The sequence below is a fragment of the Schistocerca gregaria genome, chromosome 2 (assembly GCF_023897955.1).
Source record: "Schistocerca gregaria isolate iqSchGreg1 chromosome 2, iqSchGreg1.2, whole genome shotgun sequence".
Lineage (NCBI taxonomy): Eukaryota > Metazoa > Arthropoda > Insecta > Orthoptera > Acrididae > Schistocerca > Schistocerca gregaria.
Genome location: NC_064921.1, coordinates 123,013,878 through 123,040,700, shown reverse-complemented (window position 1 = coordinate 123,040,700; position 26,823 = coordinate 123,013,878). Strand labels below are relative to the sequence as shown.

At 42.5% G+C, this 26,823-nt stretch overlaps 1 protein-coding gene across 1 annotated transcript in view; it reads left to right on the top strand.

Moving 5' to 3' along the window:
• The window catches only part of LOC126336487 (uncharacterized), a 237,498-nt gene that overhangs the window by 86,110 nt on the left and 124,565 nt on the right, over positions 1–26,823 (top strand). Inside the window, exon 5 of the mRNA XM_050000230.1 lies at positions 18,742–19,013. Coding sequence (XP_049856187.1) covers positions 18,742–19,013 — 272 coding nt within the window. The remainder of the gene's footprint in view (positions 1–18,741; positions 19,014–26,823) is intronic.

The following is a 26,823-nucleotide window of genomic DNA, read 5'->3' as shown; positions in this document are numbered from 1 at the left end:
TACCTGTGCTCTTTTCCAATCATTTGGAACCTTCCGTTCCTCTAGAGACTTGCGGTACACGGCTGTTAGAAGGGGGGCAAGTTCTTTCGCGTAGCCTGTGTAGAATCGAATTGGTATTCCGTCAGGTCCAGTGGACTTTCCTCTGTTGAGTGATTCTAGTTGCTTTTCTATTACTTGGACACTTATTTCGATGTCAGCCATTTTTTACTTTGTGCGAGGATTTAGTGAATGAATTGCAGTGCGGTCTTCCTCTGTGAAACAGCTTTGGAAAAAGGTGTTTAGTATTTCAGCTTTACGCGTGTCATCGTCTGTTTCAATGCCATCATCATCCCGGAGTGTCTGGATATGCTGTTTCGATCTACTTACTGATTTAACGTAAGACCAGAACTTCCTAGGATTTTCTGTCAAATCGGTACATAGAATTTTACTTTCGAATTCACTGAACGCTTCACGCTGACATCATTTATCTTCTGTGTGCCTGAGAGTTTTTGGCTGCGTTTAAATTTGCAGTGAAGTTCTCTTTGCTTTCGCAGTAGTTTCCTAACTTTGTTGTTGAACCAAGGTGGGTTTTTCCCGTCCCTCACTGTTTTACTCGGCACGTAACTATCTAAAACGCATTTTACGATTGCCTTAAACTTTTTCCATGATCACGCAACATTGTCAGTGTCGGAACAGAAGTTTTTGTTTTGATCTGTTAGGTAGTCTGAAATCTGCCTTCTATTACTCTTTCTAAACAGATAAACCTTTTTACCTTTTTTTATATTCCTATTTACTTCCATATTCAGGGATGCTGCAACGGCCTTATGATCACTGATTCCGTGTTCTGCGCTTACAGAGTCGAAAAGTTCGGGTCTGTTTGTTGTCAGTAGGTCCAAGATGTTATCTCCACGAGTCGGTTCTCTGTTTAATTGCTCGATGTAATTTTCGGATAGTGCACTCAGTATAATGTCACTCGATGCTCTGTCCCTACCACCTGTCCTAAACATCTGAGTGTCCCAGTCTATATTTGGTAAATTGAAATCTCCATCTAAGACTATAACATGCTGAGTAAATTTATGTGAAATGTATTCCAGATTTTCTCTCAGTTGTTCTGCCACTAATGCTTCTGAGTCGGGAGGTCGGTAAAAGGAGCCAATTATTAACCTAGCTCGGTAGTTGAGTGTAACCACCACCCATAATAATTCACAGGAACTATCCACTTCTACTTCACTACAGGATAAACTACTACTTAACAGCGACAAACACGCCATTGCATGCAATCTATCCTTTCTAAACACCGTCTGTGCCTTTGTAAAAATTTCGGCAGAATTTCTCTCTGGCTTCAGCCTACTTTCCGTACCTATAACGATTTCAGCTTCGGTGGTTTCTATCAGCACTTGCAGTTCTGGTACTTTTCCAATGCAGCTTCGACAGTATACAATTACAATACCGATTGCTGCTTGGTCCCCGCATGTCCTGACATTGCCCCACACCCTGTGAGGCTGCTGCCCTTTCTGTACTTCTTGAGGCCATCTAACCTAAAAAACCGCCCAGTCCACGCCACACAACCCCTGCTACCCATGTAGCCACTTGCTGCATGTAGTGGACTCCTGACCTATCCAGCGGAACCCGAAACCCCTCCACCCTATGGCGCAAGTCGAGGAATCTGCAGCCCACACGGTCGCAGAACCGTCCCAGCCTCTGATTCAGGCCCTCCACTTGGCTCTGTACCAAAAGTCCACAGTCAGTCCTGACGACGATGCTGCAGATGGTGAGCTCTGCTTTCATCCCACAAGCTAGATTGGCAGTTTTCACCAAATCAGATACCCGCCGGAAGCCAGAGAGGATTTCCTCCAATCCAAAGCGACACACATCATTGGTGCTGACATGAGCGACCACCTGCAGATGGGTGCACCCTGTACCCTTCATGGCACCCGCAGGACCCTCTCCACACCAGGAACGATTCCCCCCAGTATGCACACGGAGTGTACATTGGTTTCCTTCCCCTCTCTTGCTGCCATATCCCTAAGGGGCCCGATTACGCGCCTGACGTTGAAGCTCCCAACTACCAGTAAGCCCACCCTCTGCCCGGATCTTGCAGACTGAGGGGCAACCTCTGGAACAGGACAAGCAGCCATGCCTGGACGAAGATCAGTATCAAGAGCCTGAAACCGGTTCGTCAGACAAACTGGAGAGGCCTTCCGTTCAGCCCTCCGGGATGCCTTTCACCCCCTGCCTACCTCGAGAAGACCTCCCTCTCTACCACGGGTGAGGGGTCAGCCTCGATGTAGGCAGTATCCTAGGCAGCCACAGCCGTAGTTCGATCGGAGGATGTGTGGGACAAGCTGGACATTCCCAACAAACCCCCTTCCGGACCCCCACAGTAATGCCCATTGGAAACAGCCTCAAGCTGTGTGGCCGAAGCCAACACTGCCTGAAGCTGGGAGTGAAGGGATGCCAACTCAGCCTGCATCCGAACACAGCAGTTGCAGTCCCTATCCATTCTAAAACTGTTGTGCAAAGAACGTTTGAACTAATCTACAGAGAGCACAATCAATTCGACACAAAATTTAAACAGTTATTAAAATACAAGATATCCTAGTAAATGCAGTAATGCTGCCACTTGCGCGCTGCTGACACACTGCTCGACGGCGGAAGGAGACTACGCGATTTTACACTATTCAGGTACTAAAACGAGATGCTACAACTCTCAAATACTATAATACGCCCAAAATTTATGAATAAAACAATGCAAGTACCCAAAAACATGCAAAGAAATTAAGAATTAAACTATGTAACAAATAAGTGAGCTAAGAGTATGTGACTTGCTGATGGCAGCTACTTATCCAACGGCGACAGGGAGTGCACGAGGAGGAGAGGAGGACATTAGTGTTTGAAAGTCCCGTCGACAACGACTTTTTAGAGACGGAGCACAAGATCGGATTAGGGAGGAACTGAAAAGGAAATCAGATGTGGAATTTCAAAGGAAACATCCCGATATTTGCCTTGAGCGATTTAGGGAAAACACAGAAATCAGGATGGTCGGACGCGCGTTTGAACCATCGTCATCCCGAATGTGAGTCCAGTGTGGTAACTGCCGCGCCACCTCACTCGGTCCTTCTTCGGAATTCATTGACGAGGATCCGCCTGCTTTACATGTGATATAACTTTGAATTCAGGAAGCAAGGAAAGTAAAGAGAAATTACTCTCGCTGTGAAACTCGTATCTGCATTTATTTTCTATATTCATGTAAGAAGGTAAAGCCTTTTCACACAGATATGTGGACGAGACAGGTGGAACGTCCCCTTAGAAAAATTATACATGAGTGTGCTTAAACTGACACACAATATTTTTTTTAGTGCAACGCAGTCTGACTTTCAAAAATCCCTACAAAAAATGGCCCTGAATAACATTAACCTATACGTTTCACAAACCGCTTACCTCACAAAAATCTTGGTTACTCGAACTACTGCAATAGAGCGATCGCCACTACTGCCAGCTAAATAAAAGATTCAGACTACGGAAGACACTAACTACTGATAGGGATAGTTAGCAAATGAAAGATTTTAATAGAGAACAAACAATGTATTTACCTCAATAGTGTTCAAAAGTCATAATGTATATAGCAGTTCATGACATCCATTCTTACAAATTTCAAAACTCCATCATCTCTCTCCCCACATCCACCACTGCTGGTGGCTCACCTCCAACTGCGCAACGCTATGCGCTGTTAACATCCAGCTGCCCAACACTACAATGGCGAGTATTACAACAATGCCAACCAGCCACTGACTGCACACAGCACAGCCTGTGATTTTCATACAGAGCGCTACGTGGCGTTACCAATATAAAAAACCTAAACAGCCTACTTACATAGCCCCCATGCTCCCCACAAATAATTTTAAAAATTGTTTTGGGCACTGGCCAATACAAATTTGAAAATGTTGTTTCATAATTATGATTACAATAACAAAGAAATCAAATGCACACACTTATTGATACAATGTTGGTCAAAAGCTAAAATTTTCTCGCAGTCCATAAAGACAGTCCTGATCATTCATCACAGTAAAATTGCAGCGTTTTTTTTCTCAAAGTCTGAGCAGCAATAGAAAGTGCACACGGAAGCAGTGGATTTCCATGCAGTCTTGAAGAAGTAGTGTTGTCCTTCCAACGGAAAGACAGTGCTTACTCTTGACATGCTGACAGGTAATGGGCCACAACAGAGCAAACCCACCGCAGGGTCAGTCGAAGTTTTGAAGAATATTGGTAGGTATGTCGTCACAGCGCAGACCCACTGTAGTCCTGGTAGAGATTACGGGATTGGTGGGCCACCAGAGGTGCACACCCACTGTAGTCCTTGTAGAAATAACGGTACTTGTGGGCCATCAAAGGTGTAAACCCACTGTAGTCCATGTAGAGACGGCCAGCAGCCATCTGTTGTGACTGTGCAGGTGCAGAATCACCATCGAAGAGTCTTGCGTAGAATATAGCACGTCTATAAACCACCACTTGTGCACTCACAAATTTTTTTTGAAATGTCCTTAGAACCAGCCATGCTGTTACCCAGTCCCTTGTTGAATTATCAACACAGGTGCAAACACTAACAGTCCCTACTTCTCACATATTGTCCATATACTATGACCAACAGAAACGTGTGCAGTGAAATGTAACTTACAAGTTACTTAATTTGATGAACTGGTGTCAATTACAATTTTATAACATAAGAATACAATAACAAAGGTACAAAATACATCATTAAAACATAATAATACAGATAACATTTGTAGTAAAACAGGTTTTACAAAAGACTAGAAATAAACATGCACATCAGTGTTACAAAAATTATGACATAAGTACATAAATAAAGATCAGAATAACTTTTGAAACATCAACTTTGCATATGAGCAACAAAACAGAACAGATAAATAATGTCTAAACATCTTTACAAAGTAAATAACATATTATCAGAAAAATTCTACAACGTAACTCTCATCAGATAAACACATAAAGACAGGAAGAACACAAATACCCAAGGGTACACAAACACATAGTGGGATAACACAAGAGGAAAGGGCAGGGTTTGTTTTCAGTGTATCATTTGGTAATGCAGTCCAACCCAAAACTTCATTCCATAGATCTTTCGTCTTGTTTCAACATTTGTTTCCACCAAAAAAATCCTATCCAAGCATGTTTTCTGTATTTATATGTTCACATATTTCTCACCTCATTATTTATTTTCCAGTATCTTATACTTCATCATTTATTTCCAAGAAAATCCTACCTATACCTGCTTTCTGTACATTTTTTGTATAACTTCTCAATGCATTTCTGACAATTCATCACAACTCATATAGTCATATAGTCTAGCCCCTCTTGAGCTAACTTAAATCTACTGAGCTCAGATGCTAAACTAAGGGAGGAGGCAATGCAGCAGCACAAAACAGTTAACACAAACAGCAATGACAAAAAAATTCAAATTGCCAAAGCAAGCAGCAATATATATATATATATATATATATATATATATATATATATATATATATATATATATATATATATATAAAAGTTATACATAAGTTAGCGAAGCAAATGCAGCATTATCACTAATATAAGCCAATGTGTAGCAAAAAGAAAAATAAAGCAGTAGTAAAACTGGCTTAACAGAGTAATACAAAGTAAAATTTAGTAACACTATGCCTGGCAAGCAGCAGCAGCAAATGCAATAACTTATACCGAAACATAACAAAGCTCATGCAGAAAAAATATTACAGTAAAGATAGAAAATGTCTAATAATTATGTCACATCTTAACACTAGAGTGATGCATCACAATTTATTCTACAAAAGAAATTATCAAGTACTTGAAAAGAAACTTCTGTATGCAATTCCTGTGAAGGGAAATGTCTATTTGTGCTCCTTCATGTTTTTGAAGTACGTCATAAAGTTATTCTTTACTGGGTCTGTAGGCATAAAATATTTATATTAGTACATCTATAAAATTTTATTTTAACCAATGCAGCAGGGCAGCTAGAAACTGGATATTAAACAAAATAGGAAAAGCAAGGCGTGAACGTCATTCACTAGCCATATGGCATTTCATAATGCAGTAAATAATCTTTCAACTAGCAAGACAATAGACGTGAAATGTTTCTCATCATTTCATTTCAGTAAATATCATAAATTAAGAGCTCCACAGTGTAATATTATGTTTTCAAGTTCAGGGCGTGTCGTATTTGCGATGCTTTCTACAAAGGAATGTCAATAGCGACGCTAATGGCCTCCTTTTTTTTCTCCACCTGTGCCTCTGAAAGGCACACACTAATGGCTTTTTACCAGGCGTCTGTCAGGCAGCTGGGTGCCCACGACGCATTACGTGAAGGTGGTCACGTAACTTTCTTACCGAAATATTTACGACAGCAGTTTCCGCTACAGTGACAGTCTCACATAAAAACTTCGCAGGTCGAGAATTTGCGTTACAAATGTGTAGAAACAAAATCCTATAAATATAACAGTGTCCAAAAAATTTTTGTCGGCATGGTGGTACATTCACGCATTTACACACATTTCATAACTCTTAAAGTACGATTCTTGGTTTCCAACATCCTTTTTCACAAGACAGAGTCCCTAGCCACTACTCATTATTCCTTACCTTATTACACATATAAATATTCGTCGACACTTCTTCAATATTTCATCATAATAAATACATAGCATAATCAAATTCCTCATATAGCATCAGCTTATTGATCATAAACATACCTCAAGAGCATAATACACATCGTCGTCGTAAAAATAACATCATAACACCTCAGTCAAATCTGAAAATCGTCGTAGCTTCCTCCAATAATTTCAAAACCTAACAAAAATTCTCTGCTCATGTCAAAAGTGTCATCTACCTCAAACGTACTTTAAAAATCATTATCCAATACCAAATACATCATTCTAAGCTCTCAATCACAACGGTTCCGAAAAAATATGAACATTTCAAAAACTACAGACAAAATACAATTTCATAAGTCTGAAGTTATCCAACTGTGTAATTACGTAAACATCTGTCACTGATGGAATAAAATAAATATTTGTCTCTCTCAGTTAAATGATCACATAGCTGTGTAATTCTGTGTTAGAGAAATATGGTACCAATGTGTAAAGTTGTATAAGCAAATACCATATTAGCTAGGGCTCCTTGTGCTTGCTACTCACATGGTACACAAAGTAAGCGTATACCCCCCTGAGGATTAATGTAATTATACCCTTAGGTGTTACAGATTACAGCAATGGAATGAAATGTATCACGGAAAACCTTTGTATCACTGTACTTCAAATATCTTTAAAAATAAATATTGTAAGTTCTAAATTAATCACTCAAATACGTGTACTGTAGCGCTAAACTGTGCGTCGTGTTGTAAGATCATCTCTGTGGAAGTGTCGTAGTTCTCGTCCTCCATAAGCTAAGTTCTGGAGAAGTCAATGTACTGACCTCATCATAAACGAAAATGAAATGCTTTGTGTATAGATATCTTAGTTATTACGCTTATTGCCGTGATGAAGAAAGTACTGTGCTGTAACGTATTGTTGTGCTACGGAAAAAGCTATCTCCTTGTAGCTATACCACAAAAGTTACTACTAAAACATGTTTTACTTTCCAGAATCATTCAGAAAAACTGTGCAGATATAAAACAGATACACCGCAAAAGCAACATTGTAAATTATCACTCATTAGTAGCGTCCTTATAAAATCGTGTAGTTGTCACATAAACTAACCACTGTGTCATCTGGTACCTCACAGAAAGTACTTTAAATCCAGAATGTATCTTCAAGTAAACCAAAATGTTGCATTAAAATCTCATTAGCAGTACCAGTATATGTACTAAGTATGTAAGCCTTATAGTCGTTACGGAATTGTGCAACTAACAAGCAAGAATGTACACACACAATAACACTGTGTCGTCTGGTTACAATAACAATGCATTCGTAATTTCTGTTTAAATAAGTTCTCTTGGTTTTTGACTGGATATTTAACTTCAAACATTGTTGTATGTTAACAGTTTCTAAGTCTGACTAAGCATACTAGTAAAGTGAAGTGATAAGTTGTATGGCAAAGACAAAGTTAAAAAGCAGATTATCTCTCAATAAACGGTTTTACATGTGAAATGTGGTGCAATCATTTACCATTTCCAGTGCGCAGAGTTTCAACTTCCAAGTAGTTTGACACTTTCATGAGTAATCGACGCTCACAGTAGTTAGGTTTCGAACCTTGATTATTTGGTAGTGCTCAACATTAGTTCAGCATCATGATATTGCAACTGTTTTCTTCTTCACATACTTTTACACTATCACATCCATACACATCATAAACTTATTACTATATTTATCTCGCAGTAGAGTCTTTTCTTATGTTTATATGGTAGCTAACACTCTACAAGTATTTATTTTTCTTTACTTTAGGATGTATCGCAGCATCGTTCCCTGGAAGAAAAAAGTTAATACTAACTTAAAACTAAATCTTCATAGATAAGTGTATAGATACCTGATGGCTGCTAACCCCTTTTTCATACATCCAGCCATGTATTCATTCACCTCAGTGTGCATTCACGCTATCACAAAACTTATTTGATGTCATGTGTGTGTCTCTACTTACCTTATAAATCTGAAAGATAAAGGGTATTATAGGTATGGTGCGACCTCTTATTCAGTTTGCTGCTTATACTTTACTTGCTTGTATACCTGTAGCAAGACATTCCCGGTCCATCAAGTATAATTAGTGTGTGCACTTTCAGTACTTAAATTTGTAAATATTAAAAATAAAGGAGGTAAATATCTCTTAGTTTAGCGTCCCTTTCCTGTGTATATAATGCCCTTAGCTCATCTTTGTATGTCTGTATTGTGTAGATAGTCGTAGTTGTAGTATAGACTTTCGCTTAATTTTCTACATCCCTGTTTAATCAGTAGGCTTTACAAATTCTAGTGTAGGCTGTGGCTCATCAGGTTTGTTTGTTTTGGGCACTCCAACACTCCCAGCTGTGCCTATCTGTCTGTTGACTAGCTTCATCCACCATGCGCATGCGCTGCATTGCTGTGAGATCACTTACTTCGCGGCAAGTTGTGTATTGCATTGCACACTCCTGTGCATTTCACAAGCTCGTTTATTTGTTTGCAACAGCCTATTTACACAGGTATTAAACTTGTTGTCGCTTTATTTGATATTATTGGAAACTCCGCCTTTAAGCTTAACCAGAATTTTATCGGTGAAATGGTTCATATGGCTCTAAGCACTATGGGACTTAACATCTGAGGTCATCAGTCCCCTAGAGTTAGAACGACTTAAAACTAACTAACGTAAAGACATCACTCACATCCATGCCCGAGGCAGGATTCGAACCTGCGATCGTACCAGCAGCGCGGTTCCGGACGGAAGCGCCTAGAACCGCTCGGCCACAGCGGCCGGCTTTCCCCGGTGAAATACATTCATTTTCTGTAACTTAATCACTGGGTGTTTCGGGTAGCTGCTCGTTGCAATTTACACTTCGTGTCAATTCGAAAATTATCGTCTTGTTCCTAGCGATTACGAATCCAGTTGTTATTACTACATAGAACAGGGAAATAGTGTTCGAAAATTTTCCCCTTCAAATGTTCCTTAACAAATCCACCAGCCCTCCTTGCCCTAGTGCGCATGCGCGATATTTCTGAGGGCTTATCTCCCGCTAGTGTACCCTTCTAGCCCGTCAGGCTCACAGTATTGGAGGACTCGCCTGCTCGGTGGTACGTATTACCCGGACGGGATTCCATCAGTGTTTGTTGTTGAATCCTTCCAATCCACCTTGTGGGGAGACGGTTTAATTTATTCTCATTTTCGTCCGAATTAAGATGAATATCTACTATGAAATCGTGAAGGGCATCGAAGCACACAATTTGATTGGAATTTAGACAGATTTCCCAAAGTGAAAAGGTTTTTAGTGAACGATTCGACGTGTCCTGGCACATTACACAGGTTTATGTTTGTCCCCTGAAGTAACAAATTTATGCTGTTGACTTTTAACAAATTGTCTGTCAAGCAAGCCACCGTCGGAAGCCTCACCTGGCAAGGAAAAGATGAATGTCATTATTGTTATTGTTATTTTCGTGTCAGAAGCATACAGACACATGTACATACACTTTACACAGTTTAAATTACTTTTGTCCAAACGTTGGCCACTTCCAGTGCATTTTCTATTACTTGTTGAAGATCGTGTTGTGTACAGGATAGTGAGCACAGTCGACACCGAAGCATGAGCCTAACTGTCTGTTCTTCTCCACAGTCACATCGAATACCATTTGGATCAGTGTATCCCCATCTTGCCAAGTTAATTTTTGATCTTCCAACTCTGGATGTCAGTCTATTCAGGAACTTCCAAGTTGTCTATTCCCCATCGTGGCCTGGAGGTAAAGCTGCAACATCTCTTTTCCAACCAGGGGGAAGGTAGGTCGCAGACCTCCACAGTTGTAACCTAGCTTTTCCAGCAGTGGTTCTAAGTTCCTTTCATGTCCCAAGGAAACTCACCCTTGATTTCAGTCGTTGCGGATGCGGTTAATGCCCGTACAGAGGATGGTTAATTTCCTGTTCCACTGCCTTTCTTTCATTGTTCGCAGCTATCTCTCTTCGAGCAGGTGATGGTGGTATTCCAACGAGATGGTAAAGCCATTCGACTGGAGTGGACTTCAAGCAACCTGCTACAATTCTGCAGGTTCCGTTGAGAGCTACATCCACCTGTTTGGCATGGCTTGAATTACACCAAACAGGACAGGCATACTATGCCGCAGAATAGCATAGTGCCGTTGCAGATGTTCGGATTGTTTCAGGTTGACTACCCCTCTGCGATCCGCTCAGTTTCCGTAGGAGATTGTTCCTAGTGGAAACTTTCGACTTGCATTTCATGCAGTACTTTTTGAAAGTGAGAGATCGGTCAAGTGTCACTCCCAGGTACTTTGGAGTCACGTAGTGTTCCAGTTCGATCTCCGACCATCTTTTAGTATGTCCATCCCTTTGGCAGGACAATTGTTATTGTGATAAAAGAAAAACACCTACAGCCATCCTTATGATTTTATTTTATTCTGTTGTAACCAGTTTCAACGCTTCATTGCGTCATCTTCAGGTTGTTGTTCATATGACCACTGTATATATATCAAATCAGTTGCCAGCATTACTGGGAGCATAGAGAATGTGTCAGCACTTCAACCATCAACTGCCAACTATACTATTTTCATCTTGCGAGTGGCCTCCTTGTTTCTCAAATGAAAAGCACACATTTGGGTCTTTGAAGTGTTTGGTTTAAGCTGGTTTGTATTGTAATACCTGGGTAGATCGTCAAGGCCATTCGTGAGATTGTTCTCCACTGTTTCATGCAATATGAGAACAGTTCTGCCGTGATATAACCATCTTACTTCCGTGTGAGTCAATAAAAACTTTTAAATAAGTTAGTATTGCAAAAATTAGCTAATTACCAAGATGACTATCAATAAAATCAACTACTTTCACTGCATATAAAGGACAGAGTTTTTTTCGCATGTACGTGACAGTAAGTGGATTTAACAATTGGAAGCAACGGTGGATATTTAAGTAACGATCGTGTTGTTGATGCTACAGCCCTCAATTATTTTAATGTAACACCGGAGGTGAAGAGCTGTGTCGGTGAATACTGTGCGTAGTGAAAAACTGCTTGCAAACGGGCCACAAATATTTCATTTCGCACCCGACACAGTGGAGCGTCCGGCGGCGGCGCGACTTGGTGAGCAGCCGAACCGCACGGGCGCCCGAGCGGAATCGAGTTCTGGCGGGTCACCGCACTGCTCAGCGGTCCCCGGTGCGACTCCACCGGTTGACCGGGCAGCGTGAGTCGAGGCTCGCCCGGCAGACCTGGCTGCGGTGTCGGGCGGACCGCGCAGGCTCGGTCAACAGTGGCATGCACATGGCTCAAGACGCCCTGCGGAACTAGGAATATTATGGTATCGTAACGAACGCACTCTGTTTTTGTTGATTTCCCTGAGGCTAGTTGACAAAACGTTATTACTCGGTCGGAACATGAACATTATTCCATGGGATATAGATCTTCTTTTTTTCCCACTTATTTCACCATATCTACTTTCCCAAAGATTTCGCGTTGTCAGAAAAATTTCTAGCATAACTGGCAAAGATATGCCTGGAATGATATTTTCACTCTGCAGCGGGGTGTGTGCTGATATGAAACTTCCTGGCAGATCAAAACTGTGTGCCGGACCGAGACTCGAAATCGGGACCTTTGCCTTTCGCGGGCAAGTGCTCTGAGCTACCCAAGCACGACTCACGGCTCCTCCTCACAGCTTTACTTCTGCCGGAACCTCGTCTCCTACCTTCCAAACTTTACAGAAGCTCTCCTGCGAACCTTGCAGAACTAGCACTCCTAAAAGAAAGGATATTGCGGAGACATGGCTTAGCCACAGCCTGGGGGACGTTTCCAGAATGAGATTTCGTATCAGCACTTGCCCGCGAAAGGCAAAGGTCCCGAGTACGAGTCTCGGTCTGTCACACAGTTTTAATCTGCTAGGAAGTTTCATATCAGCGCAGACTCTGCTGCAGAGTGAAAATCTCATTCTGGAAACATCCCCCAGGCTGTGGCTAAGCCATGTCTCCGCAATATCCTTTCTTTCAGGAGTGCTAGTTCTGCAATGTCCGCAGGAGAGCTTCTGTAAAGTTTGTAAGGTAGGAGACGAGGTACTGGCAGAAGTAAAGCTGTGACGAATGGGTGTGAGTCGTGCTTGGGTAGCTCAGTTGGTAGAGCAGGTAGCCAGGAAGTTTCATGTCATGTCAGATTGTACAATGGCGAATACCACAGAATTTACATTCGGCAAAGAAATTTTTTCTATCAGTAAGTATGCCTAATATGGCATTCATTCAGTATTATACAGGGTGAAGAAAAACTCGCGCACTCCGACGTCGCAGCGCGATTCCTCACATCCAGACAATACGAAAATGAGTCTCGCAAAAGTAAATGGACGTTAAAGATTGGAAATCTGGCAATATTATAATCATCCGTATGGTAACTACCTCTGTGAGCAGATAAAGCACTGCTGTGCACTTGGTACAGAGGATAGTGTTTTGCATTGGCATGCAGGAGGCTGAAGGTTAAATTCTGGGTCGAGGCATATTTGGTTTTGTTTGCTAAAATTAGTCTGCGTGGTACGATATCTGGCGTCTTAATCGTCATACAGCACTTACACTGAGTCTTCTACATAACAATTGCAGTTACGTACTACAAACACATAAATGGAAATACACTCGTTTTAATTGGTCAGCTTTTAAAGAAGCCTTTTGCACGTCGTATGCAATGGTATGAAACAATTCTAGTCCACCACAAGCAAAACGTTTCTTTAAATGCTGAGCAATGAATACGATTGTATTTCCATTTCTGTGTTCGTAATACGTAACTGCAAATACTTTGCAGAAGACCCGCTGTAATCGCTGTATGATGATTAAGACGTCAGATACCGTGCCATGCAGACTACGTTTAGCAAATAAAAACAAATATGTCTCAACACAGAATCGAACCCTCGACATCCTACATGCTAACCCAAAACGCTATCCTCTGCACCAACTGCACAGCACAAGTGTTACATGTTAACAAAGGTAGTTACCGTAGACGTGCTTATATTGTCAGATTACCGATTTTTAATGACCATTTACTGCCTAAAACACGTGCAGGACAAAATTTTGAGAGAGATGTTTCCGTATGCCAGTATGTGAGGAATCGCGCTGCTAAGTCCGTGTGCGCGAATTTTTCTTCATCCTGCGTAACACTAAAATAAGTAAATAAAGGACTAAATGGAAAACTGATTTAATAAAACTGAATTGGGTAATCATACAATATTATGAGAAAGAAAGTTGCTACTCACCATGTAGCGGAGATGGTGAGTTGAAGATAGGCACAACAAAAAGACTCTCACAATTAAAGCTTTCGGCCATTAAGGCAGTGTGGTTTCAGTTGCCTGAGAGTGCAGACGTGGGTGCGAGTTTCGTTTGGGTGAGTATGTGGTTCAAATGGCTCTGAGCACTACGGGACTTAACTTCTCAGGTCATCAGTCCCCTAGAACTTGGAAATACTTAAACCTAACTAACCTAAGGACATCACACACATCCATGCTCGAGGCAGGATTCGAACCTGCGACCGTAGCGGTCTCGCGGTTGCAGACTGTAGCGCCTAGAACCGCACGGCCACTCCGGCCGGCGTGAGTGTGAGTGTGTGTGTGTTTGTGTGTGTGTGTGTGTATTGTTGACAATGGCCTTAATGGCCGAAAGCTTTAATTCTGAGAGTCTTTTTGTTGTGCCCTTCTGCGATTCAGCATCTCCACTATATGGTGAGTAGCAGCTCTCCTTCTCACAACATTGTTACATTCCATCATGGATTTCCCATTGTTTGAATTGGGTAATCAGTGAGGGCGGGAAATCTCAATAAACAGAGAGTTTCTGAAATCTGCTTCCTAATTCATTAGCTGTTCAGTACTTCAGTAGTACTTCCTGACCTCCACTGTTCCAAGCAGCGACACTTCCTGCCCATTGTTCCACGAGTGCGGTGTTTCTACATCCACCAGATAAAAGTGTGTCTTTACCAAAGCATTCTATGTTGACAACATTTGTCCTTGGAGGGTGGGAGGCGGGGGCCGAGGGCCTAAAAAACTAGTCCAACACTTTCACCGTCCGAACTGGCGGTTATTTTAAGCCATATCAAACTTCTGACGAACTTTCAAGTTTTGGATATTTGTACTAGGTGCCTAATGCATTGAATTTCAGCAACTTTGCAAAATTGTATGCGGAGATGAGTATGCAGTATGTTTTAAAGCACTCGTATGCTCTGAATTTTTCGTAAAGAAATCCTGATCTATTTCTCCTTTGTATAAGGTAGCACACTTCGGGAAGGTTATTTTAACAGATCTGTCATCTGAAAATGGGTCGTGACAACAGTCAATATTCTGTGCTGGATTCGTTGCGGTTTCGTAGATGCAGAGCCATCTGTTTTTATCAAATGCGTTTTGAACAGCTTTGAAACTTTTCTTTTAGGTACTACCATCGTTCAGGGTGACATCATTACACGAGCATTTTTTTCATATATGTCTAGTGTGTGGTTTTTAATGTTCTTTCCAGTATTATCTAAACCATGAACGCTGGTAATGTATTAGCTAGTGCAATGTATTTCCCTGTGTTTAGGTAGACTTACACACAGGGGATAGGAAATATAATCTGAACACCAGTACGTACTTGGGAATGGTTTATTAATAAGGGGTTGGACCCTCATTTCCCCGTAATACAGCTATAATTCATCTTGGAATATTGGCATTTAATGATTGTGAAGTCTCTAGTGGAATGTTAAGTCACTCTTCGATCAGATCCTCTTCTAACTCCCATAGTGACGAGGGAGGCGAAGATCTGCTCCGGAGTCTGCGCTCCAATACCGCCCTATGGTTCGATAATCTTCAAATCTGGGGACTTCGCTGACCGGAGAAGACGCTTCATATCAGTTGCATGCTGCCCATACCACGATTGTACTGTCCTGGCTGTGTGAATGGTGTATTATCGTCCTGAAACATGGCATCATTGTTGGGGAACAACATTTGAGTCATGAGGTGCAAGTGATCACCTAAAATGTTCACATAATCTTTGGCTGTAACACAGCCTTTGAACGTAATGATGGGACCGGTAGAATACCATGATATGGCCGCCCACACGATCACATGTCCACCTCCACGATTAACCGTTGGTACCACCAATAGGACTGCAGACTTATTTTTGAGTTCTCCAGACGTAAAACCGGCCCGATGTTGGAATTAACGAAAACGTAGACTCGTCGGACCATATGATGTGTTTTCACAGATCATCCGTATAGGATTTATGCTCCTGACACCATTTTTTACACTTTTTTGCGTTGTTTGCCGTCCCTAATGGTTTCGGTATAGCAGCTCGTCCATGAATATTTGCTTTGTGGAGTTCTTGGAGGACAGTGTCGACAGATACGAGGTCTCGAAGATGGCTATTGAGCTCTGCAGTCACTTTAGCAGACTTAGTTTTGTGTTGTTTTCACCCAAATAGTGTTAGCGTACGACAATATCTGTCATTTAGTTTTGATTTGCGCCCACTGTGACGTTTACACGATGATGTCTTTCCATGCTCTGTGTAGCCTGTCATTACGGGTGAAACAGTTGCTCTTCAAACATTCAAGAAGGTGGCTGTCTTGGTTACTGATGCTCCAGCTAATCTGGCCCCCACTATCTGCCCTCTTTGGAACTCTGTTAAGTCTTTCATTGCACGTTGATCTCGACCTGTGAATGCAAATACGAAGTGTGCACTACTCCTACACAACCTGCATTGACGCCTAGTCCGCACTGAACACGCACAGTCCAGCGCGACACGTGCCTACCTGCGTTGTTGATCGTCAAACACAACCACACCATTACTACCACTGTTCACATTATTTTGCCTATCCTCTGTATTTCGCCTGCTGAATAGGTTGCTTCTGTATAACTTAGCGGAATGCTGGTGTTTCTCGACGCTGGTGTGTCTTCTGGTAAGTTACGTCGAGGTAGCTAATACATTTGTTTCATTTTTGTGCATGTGTGAATAAGATATTGTTTTTTCGGTTCTTAAAGAGATTTTGAATATTCATGAAAGTCTCTTCGGGTTTTCTGCCGGATCCTAAAATAACTTGATTCGATATTTCGTCGATCTACCTGGTCGCCATCTTCAGGAAAATGCTGCTTCTGCTGATGAGTCCCGCTGAGAACTGACGCCAGGTTGCAAATCGCCGTCCTACATAGGCCACCGTTCACGGTTTCTGCCTTACAAAACAGGGAGGTGGCGCCGCCCTTAGTGAAACACTGCTGGCTCTGACCACTATGGGACTTCACAGCTTTGGTCATCAGTCCCCTAGAAGTTAGAACTAATTAAACCTAACTAACCTAAGGACATCACATACATCCATGCCCGAGGCAGGATTCGAGCCTGCGACCGTAGCAGTCGCACGGCTCCGGACTGCGCGCCTAGAACCGCGAGACCGCCGCGGCCGGCCACACTGCTGGCAACGATATATCGCAATCAAGGCCGCACCGAAGAACGTTCAGTTTTGATGCGAGATAATACAGGATTCCACGTTTTGCTAAGAGGAAACCCATTGTCTCTGTTGATTAAATTATCAGCCAACCTAATTTCAATCGCCTCTTTATAGACACTGTTCCGAGAACCGGAAATGTTGGCAACCACAACAATTTCCTCAAATTTCATTTTGTGTCCCTCATTTAGGCAGTGTTCTGCTACCGCCGATTTTTCCGGCTGTTGTAGCCTCGTATGACGGCGATGTTCCACACACCTGTCATGCACTGTGCGAATAGAACGGCCAACGTAAGCTTTCCCACGTTGACACGGAATTTTATACACCCCGGGTTTCCTAAGCCCCAAATCATCCTTCACAGAGCCAAGCAGAGCCCTAATCTTAGAAGGTGGACGGAACACAGTCTTAATGTTAAAATTCTTTAAAATTAGTCCAATCTTAAACGATAAGCCTCCAGCATAAGAAAGAAAGGCCACAGATCTATGTTTCTCTTCGTACACCTCCGGAGATGGTCCAAACTCCATAGCCCGACGAATCTGCTTCTCGCTGTATCCATTTTCCTTAAAAACAATCATCAAATGCTCAAGTTCTTGGGTTAAGCTGTCTGCGTCGGAAATGGCATATGCTCTCCGTACCAAAGTCCTAAGAACGCCACTACGCTGGTGTGGTGGATGACAACTCTTAGGATGCAGATACCAATCTGTGTGTGTCGGCTTTTTAGACGTAATGGTTTATAAAAAACTAGATGGAACTTTGGGACACAGGGTTCACCGAAAGCCGACACACACAGATTGGTATCTTCATACGCCGTGTACTGAACGGTGGCCATACAGGACGGCGATTTGCAACCTGACGTCAATTCTCAGCGGGACTCATCAGCAGAAGCAGCATTTTCCTGGAGATGGCGACCAGTTGGATCGCCGAAATATTGAGTCAAGTTGATTTTAGGATCCGGCAGGAAACCCGAAGAGACTTTCATAACTTACTACGCCGGGAAAGCCTACGTAATCACGGTGTTGAATATTTGTTATATCTCTGGTACCTCCTACGATTATCGACATTTGTCATCTACATGTCCATTGTAAAACAAAATTTCTTCGGTCATTTCTGTTCCAATAGACAAATGCACCCATCATCTACAGTGTCAGGTATGATACATCACATTGCTTAAATGTTGCCATAAATGCAACAGAAGTGTAACGAGCTAGTGTAGTATTCGCGAAAATGTCATGGAAAGGCTCGTCTGATTCATTTAGTGGACATTACATAAGATACGTGGGGCATACAAATAGGTTTACTACAAAAATTACAAGAACTGAGTTACATTACTTCCAACTACATGTATCACACGAAATGCTAAACACCGTAACATCAAACAAAATATGACATGCACAAAGGCTTATCGACTCTCCTTCTTGTCGAACATTGTTTAGAAACTGAAAATACAAAGCGGTAAATAATAGCAGCGGAGGAAATGCTCTCGTCTTAGCACCATAGGGTGTCCTGCAGTACTTTAATGTAGATGTTTTGGTAGCTGAAAATGCCTAGTGAATGAGCCTCGAATAATTTGCTTGTATTTGGTCTAATTTTTTCGTCTAATGTGTCTATATCTAACACACACCAGACTGAGTCGATTTTCTTTCCTTGACTTCCAGGTTCCAGTAACAGTACGTGCGAAAGAGAGCAGGTGCCACCAACAACGCTGCAGCCAACATATCACACAACAGTCCCTCTGTCGACGAAGCAAACAACAGCCACATTATCGACAGAGAAAGTGGCAAGCAGACGACTGACAGAGGGAACGACAGCCAAAATGTCAACAGAGCAGAAGGCAACCAATTCGCTGTCGACAAAATGGACACCACATCCCAAGATAACACAGCCACCGCCAAGCACTGAGTGCAAGTACAAGAAGACAGATGGAAATGTATGTCTCTCTATCGTTCTCCGTAGATCTGTTCCATACCCACAAGAAACCTCTAAGTGCGAGCTCGCAGGCTCGTTTGAAAACGTTGCGTTAATTATGACAAGAAAAAAAATAGCTGTTAATGATCGCGACTTGCATCAGGAGCGCAACAGGAAATGGGTGTTCGTTAGAGGCAGAGATCAACCTTGTATGGGATGTATGTACTATTCTTCACGAAGTGGACATCGTCGACATTCAAGAAATGTTCAGAACAAACCATTATCTTGCCTCATGAACACCGAGCGAAAAATGGCGTGCCACATTGATCACAAGGTTGGCACCATCAACATCGAAGGCGAATTTATTGGGTGTTACAAACCGTGCAAGACATTCAGCCAGCTATCAGTTCTTAAAGAATTGAAAAAGAATCGTAATGGCGTAACAGGGTGATGAACACTGGAATGTGATGGCAAGCAACCGACTACAAAACAGTCTGCCGTGGAGCATATCGCGGAACTCGTTCGACTTTAAGGTGTTGCTGTAGACAGTGCGCTAATATGTTTTATAGATACGCAAAAAGAAAACTTCCAGAGGCTGAATTTAACCAGTGGTTCCACGTGGTATGAACTCCAATGTCACACACTTTTCAGGAGGGATAGTTTGCTCTAGAGGAGTATTATTTAAATACGCAAACCAGGAATCGAACAAGAACAAGTTATTTTGACCAGCTACAGACCAGAAACAGTGTTCATACCATAGTTGTAGTTCTCTTACGCCCATTTTCCCTCTCGTGGTTGCTGGACCTAAATACTCCCTATTATCCTTGCAAGGTCACGCATATGAGAAACAGTCGTAGGGGCAGAGCACCTTCAACTTCTCCCAACACAAGAAATCACTTTCCAGCCAATTTACCATACGGATTAACAGTCGGCATAATTGTACACGAATGCGTTAAGGTTCAAATGGTTCAAATGGCTCTGAGCGCTATGGGACTTAACTTCTGAGGTCATTAGTCCCCTAGAACTTAGCACTACTTAAACCTAACTAACCTAAGGACATCACACACATTCATGCCCAAGGCAGGATTAGAACCTGCGACCGTAGTGGGCAAGCGGTTCCAGACTGTAGCGGCTAGAACCGCACGGCCACCCGGACCTGCCGAATGCGTTAAGGCATTAATGTTAGTTGATCTTGATACCACTCTCTCTATACGTCTGAATTCCAGGATTCCATTCATATCCATTTCCTCTTCAAATACCGGTTGGTTAGAGTTGAAAACAATATTCTTACTGAACGATGGGATAAACCTACTTATCTCATCTAAAATTTTTTGGACCGTTTCCGCAGTTAGCTGTGCGTCGTCAAGTTGACGATTTATTTGCAATTTCGTTATCTTCCGTCTTACAATTCTGTAGCACTGTTTGCAGTTTTGCATCTATCCGCAGCTTCCCTCGTTTCCCTTGCTGTGGACGATCTGCCATGTACGTAATTATGTTTAGTACCCGCTCCATGGACAACAATTGTCCTTTACTATGTTTCACTGGAGGCATGTTTGGTGGCTCCCTGTCCGGCAAGGATGATGAACTACATAGCTTGACACCTGTTTCAGTATCATTTTCAGTAATTCGCATCATTGTACTCCTCATATACATTGTCCGCACAGTCGAACGTGTAGACCACACATGCCACTGACTAATCTTGCACTAACGCTAATATTTCATCTGCCACTTCTTTCTCATTGTGCGAAATTCCTTGGGTTCCTTTCTAACGAAATGTCAACTTCGGCAGCTGTTGTTATAGATGTAATGCAATATTTCCTCTGTTTGTCTTTGTCGTTGCCCTGCTAAGTATCAACACCACTAGCACTGTTGCACTGTTGAGAGTTACTCGTCGATTAAGCGGTTCAGCTATGCTTCGTAGCCTCCAGCTGTGCTCACCATTGGGTATCTCCAGTCCCGTCCCAGTTGCTATTAGCAGCCAATGTTGTGGCTGTGTGGTAGACAATATGTGGGGCGTCGAATGCGTAAATATAATTGGTCTTTTGGGAACTTGCACTCAACGGGTTCCATGTCAGTGACAAGTAGACTTTCGGAGAAGCCCTAGAAGGACTCTAACGCGGCACGTTACAAAATCAAAGTTGCAATTGTATGCGCTCTTCGAGAACGTAGCGAATTTAACGAAAACAACTATATTTTGAATCATGTGTTTCAGTTGTATATACTCTTTGGTAACGTAACGAATTTGCCGAAAACAGCGATGTCGTTGGTAGGTTTTTTGATTTAACTGAAGTGATTTAGAGAGAGTTCGACGCCAATATTCAGATCTATATACTGCATCCTGATTGCAGAAACAATTAGCTACCGTGAAGCACTGAAAATTCTCACACTTTCACCGTTTAGCAAAGCACGCCAGTCGTCAAACCACTCCTGCAAATACGCTCAAGAATTTCTATAGCGTGTATACTGATGTACTTTTGTCTGTGGGTTAGTCACACTTAGGGATTGCTTCTCTAGCCGGCGCGGTGGCCGAGCGGTTCTAGGCGCTTTTGTCCGGATCCACGCTGCTGCTACGGTCGCAGGTTCGAATCCTGCCTCGGAGATGGATGTGTGTGATGTCCTTGGCTTAATTAGGTTTAAGTAGTTCTATGTCTAGGGGACTGATGACCTCAGATGTTAAGTCCATAGTGCTTAGAGCCATTTGAACCATTTGATTGCTTCACTGGTTTTCAGTATAAGAGTCATTATCGAGATAATGATTGGCCGCGGTTTATGGACAGTCGCGGAGTCCTTCAACAGTCAATATCAAAAACAACAATTGATACATAGACGATGCCACACATTGCTGCAAATTCTCCTGTTCATTGGTTTTCTTATGATTCCATTGACATAGCTAGTGTGCAGTGAGGCAACATTTCACATCTTTGGCCGTTAATACGAGTATATTGTAAAAACTAATGGCAGTCAATGTCATAGAAATTAGTATCCTGTGTGCCAGGATAAATCAATTAAAAGTAGCATAAGAGTTCTGAAATCGCACAGTGTCGACCAACTTCGACCTTTCATATAGCGCTTTTCCCGGTGATTTATGGGAAATTCTTAATTTCAAACGCTCTTCGTTCGGCTTTCGAGTGAAGTAGATGTTTCCAGCTTTTTTGTAGGATTTCTGGTAGTAATCACACATACTGTTTTACACTTCTTGACAATATTAAACTGAAACAGTCTTTAATTATTTTTTTACTAAGCACTGACCAACAGAATTTTCTCTTACAAACACAACTCAAACTTAACGTATTCATTTATTAGCCACAATATACAAGCCCAACACATCTGACTGCTATACATTGACAACGTGACTTCCGATAATGAACACAAAAGAATCGCCCTGAATAGCAAGAAATCCTAACAATAATACAAATCCAAAAAATATGAAATTAGAGAAATATGAAACTACCTTTAATTCTGTTAATTGCGTTAACTCATTTCAGTCACGAATCTCGATAGTTGAAACCCCATTCTCTTTTATAACTCAATTACCTCACAGAAAATCTTCATAACACGAACTACAGCAATTACAGCAAACAGCAACTACGGCCAACTAAATAAAAAGACTGCTACAGACTCTAACTAGTAGGCGGCATATGGTTGGCAAAAGAAAGATTTGGTTGGAGAGCAAACAATAAATATAGAAAATTTTGCCATCCAGCTCCAAAAATTATATAGTTGTCAATAACTCCACTATCCAACATTATCGACTGTACATGCATTATCATACCTTTCCTTGCATCTTCCCTTGTAAGAAGTTTCATCTCACCTCACTTGCGTGTCCTACCAACACTGAGTCTCCACTAAGAAAAAAACGTGTTCATGCACTTCTCTGTCAACTCGCTAACTGCTAGTCCGTCCAACCATAGAGTCTGTTGCCGAGGGCACAGAGCGCTGTCAGCGATATTAACACAGTCTACAGCGGTGCCAACAAATAAACAGGCTACTTACAAAATGTCTGTAGCTTCTGGTATTACGTCATTGTTGCAGATAATGCGATCGGACGTTTCGGCCTGCTTGTTGAGGTCTTATTCCGGGAACCTTCGGCACATTGTGGTTTACTGAGAAGCTTCCGTTAATCTAATCGTAGTATTTCTCTGGTTCATTCGTCTCCGCAGGGCAGAAGCTGAGGCTATAAGACGAGATATTTCAGGAATTTCCCGTAGCGCTCCTTCTCCAGAATTCGATAGCATCACAGCCGAAAGGAAAGTGTCGACGAGATATGGAAGAGAAATAACGTCTTTATCTTAACTGCCTTTGAATGAAACACTACTGTTGTCTGGGGAGGACGACGGTTCAACCCACCGTCCGGCCATCTTGATTTAGGTTTTCCGTGATCTCCCTAAATCGCTCCAAGCAAATGCCGGGATGGTTCCTTTCAAAGGGCATGGTCGACTTCCTTCCCCGTCCTTCTCTAATCCGATGAGATCTATGACCTCGCTGTCTGGTCTCCTTCTCCAAAACAACCAACCAACTAGTGTTGTCTTGGAATCGGTCACATGCAACAGAGAAATGTTTCAACTGTAGTTGGAAGCCGTGTACTGCAAGTATATATAGACTCTTCTCGAACGTTTTAAGAAACACTGATTCACTGCAAAGAAATTCAAAGCTACAGAACGATAATTCCGGACGCCTCATTTCAAAAAGTGTTTCTGCCAAGTAAGGTTACGGCTTACCCAAGATCCAAGAATGACCACTGTGTCTTACTTTGAAATCAAGTGGCTGACCTCGGATAAAAAAGCTGACTGTAATTTGCCAAGTCAAATTCGAATAAAATTCCAAGCTTTCGATAGCGTCGTCAAGGAATAAGTCCCGATGTCGTGAAACTGGGGAGGCTCCCACTTTTATGTGAGGGAACTGCATTTGACTGACTGTATTACGTCATGGAAATGGCTTATACTGAGGCGGCGCCCTCTACTTCCTTAGACCATTTCTGCGCTCTCTAGCCAGTGTCATTTGTAGTGGCAACAATCGCATCGTGCGGTAAACTACGAGACTGCGTTCGTTCTTTATCTAGTGTACAGTTCTATGCATTAATAACTGCGTACCTGGTGTCTCTATTGAAGTTTCTATCACCTAGTGTAATTTGCGCTGTTTCTCCAATCATCAGCTTATTGACTCGCTCTCCATGATTTTACTTATTCGAGATATTATTAGGCTGATGCGTAAGTTGATAGCGTTTCCGGTTGCTATGGATTTGTTTATTGATTGTCATTTTATATTTGTAATTAGCTGTTGCTATTTGAGTTTAGAGATTTTCTTTTTGTCTTTTAGAGATAGTGAGTGAGTGGAGCTATGGACGCTAGAAAATGGAATGGCCAGTGGAGAAATTGGAACAGTTGTGACATTCTTCTATTTGAGTTCAAATACAGGGGCTACAGCAGCAGGGGCAGCCTGAAACAATCACGTCGTGTATGAGGATAATGCGTTTGTACAGGGCACTGCAAGAAAATGGTTGTCTTATTTTAGGAGAATCTTTTCGGCGTTAATGACCCTCCACGTTGAGGAAGACCTTCGATGTTTGATGAAGATCGTTTAAACGCATTAATCCTCAATGGTCCGCGTCATTGTACTCGAGAACCGGCAAACCTGATGAACTGTGTTCATTCAACCATCGTGCGATATTTGCATGCAATGGGGAATGTTAAAAAATCGGGTGTATGAGTACCGCATGCTCTATGCCGAAATCATAAAAATCAGCAGGTGGCCATATGTGTATCTCTGTTCGATCGTCATCAGTTGGTTCGTAACCATCACCGACCATTCATATCCTGTATCGTTATTGGCGACGAGAAACTTATCTTTACGCTAACGTAAGGAAAAGAAAGGGACGGTTGAGCGCAAGCAGAGCAGCAACTCCCCGCATAAAGACGTGCTCGCGTCTACAAAAGATAATATTAAACATCTGGTGGGACAGCGACGGTGTGGTGGGCTACGAATAACTTCCCAGAGGTGTAGTCAACACGGTTGACATTTAGTGTGAACAAGTGAGACGTCTTGCAGAAGAAGTCCAAGAACAAGACTACGAAGTGCGCATGAAGTGCCGCTGCCCCACGGTAACGCCCGCCCTCACAGTGCTAGACTACAAAAAACACTATGCAGGAGTTGGATTGGGAAGTTATTCCGACTCCTCCTTATTCACCTCATCTTGCGCCCTCAGACTTTCACCTTCTCTGCTGCTTGTCGAACAACCTTCCAAGGACTTCCTCTCCGGATGAAAATGCGCTCCGAACATGGCTCGACGAGTTTGTCGCCTCAAAACCACGTATTTTCTACAGTCGCCGAATCTAAAAGCTACCCTAGCGCTGGCAGACTGTTTTAAACACTGAAGGAGAACATATCATTGATGACTAAAGCCTCTGTTATACGTATCTGTTGAGTTTCTGGGAAAATGGTACGCATTAATGCATGAACCTAATATTTCGAGTTTCCCTCCTATAGGGTAGCCAAAGAGTTCCAGAAGCGATCCACCTCGTGTTCTCGGCTGCCCGGCTGTGGCCAGCGAGATTTTGCAGTGGTTAGCAGAGCGGACGGGAGGACGACAGTTCAAACACGCGTCTGGCCACCCAGATTTAGGTTTTCCACGACTTCCCTAAATCGCTTCAGCAAAATTCTAGGATGGTTCCTTTGAAATGTCTGTAATGACCTCGTTATCACTGGGACGTCAAATCATGATCTTCCTTCCTTTTTTCGATGGCTGTGAGGAACGGCAGTATTCTGTATCCGCTGTTTCCAACTAGACGGCGTTCCCTACGTTAACATGCGACACATCTTCCGAAAGACGAAAACTGTTTTCCTCTGTCGTCTTTACATGTTAAGATTGGAAATGGATTTTCTAGCACAGTTGCACTACGTGATCAAAAGTATACGGACACCCCCAAAAATATGCGTTTTTCGTATTAGGTGCATCGTGCTGTCACCTGCTGCCAGGTACTCCATATCAGCGACCTCAGTAGTCAATAGACAACGTGAGAGAGCAGAATGGGGCGCCCTGTGTAACTCACGGACTTCGAACGTGGTCAGGTGACTCAGTGTCACTTGCGTCATATGTCTGTAAGCGAGATTTCCACTCCTTAACATCCCTAGGTCCACTGTTTCCGATGTGATACTGAAGTGGAAACCTGACGGGACACGTACAGCACAAAAGCATACAGGCCGACCTCGTCTGTAGACTGCCAGAGACCGCCGACAGTTGAAGAGGGTCGTAATGTGTAATAGGCAGACATATATCCAGACCATCACACAGGAATTCCAATCTGTTTCAGACTCAATAGCAAGTACTAAGATAGTTAGGCGGGAGGTGAGACAATTTGGATTTCATGGTCGAGTGGCTGCTCATAAGCAACACATCGAGCCGGTAAATGCCAAACGACTCATCGCTTGGTGTAAGAAAAGTAAACATTGGACGATTGAACGGTGGAAAAACGTTGTGTGGAATTACGGTACACAATGTGGCGATCCGATGGCAGGGTAAGTGTATGGCGAATGCCCAGTGAATGTCTTCTGTTAGCACGTGTAGCGCCAAAAGTAAAATTCGGAGGCCATGGTGTTATGGTGTGGTCGTCCCTTGTTGTTTTGCACGGCACTATCATAGCACAGGACTATATTGATGTTTTAAGCACCTTCTTGCTTCCCACAGATAAAGAGCAATTCAGGGATGGCGACTCCATCTTTCAAAACGATCGAGCACCTGTTCATAATTCACGGCCATTATCAAGTGGAATTCGGCGAAAATGTGCTTCACCTCATGTCAGACCTTGATAATTGCAAAAGTGATTTTTAAATAAATG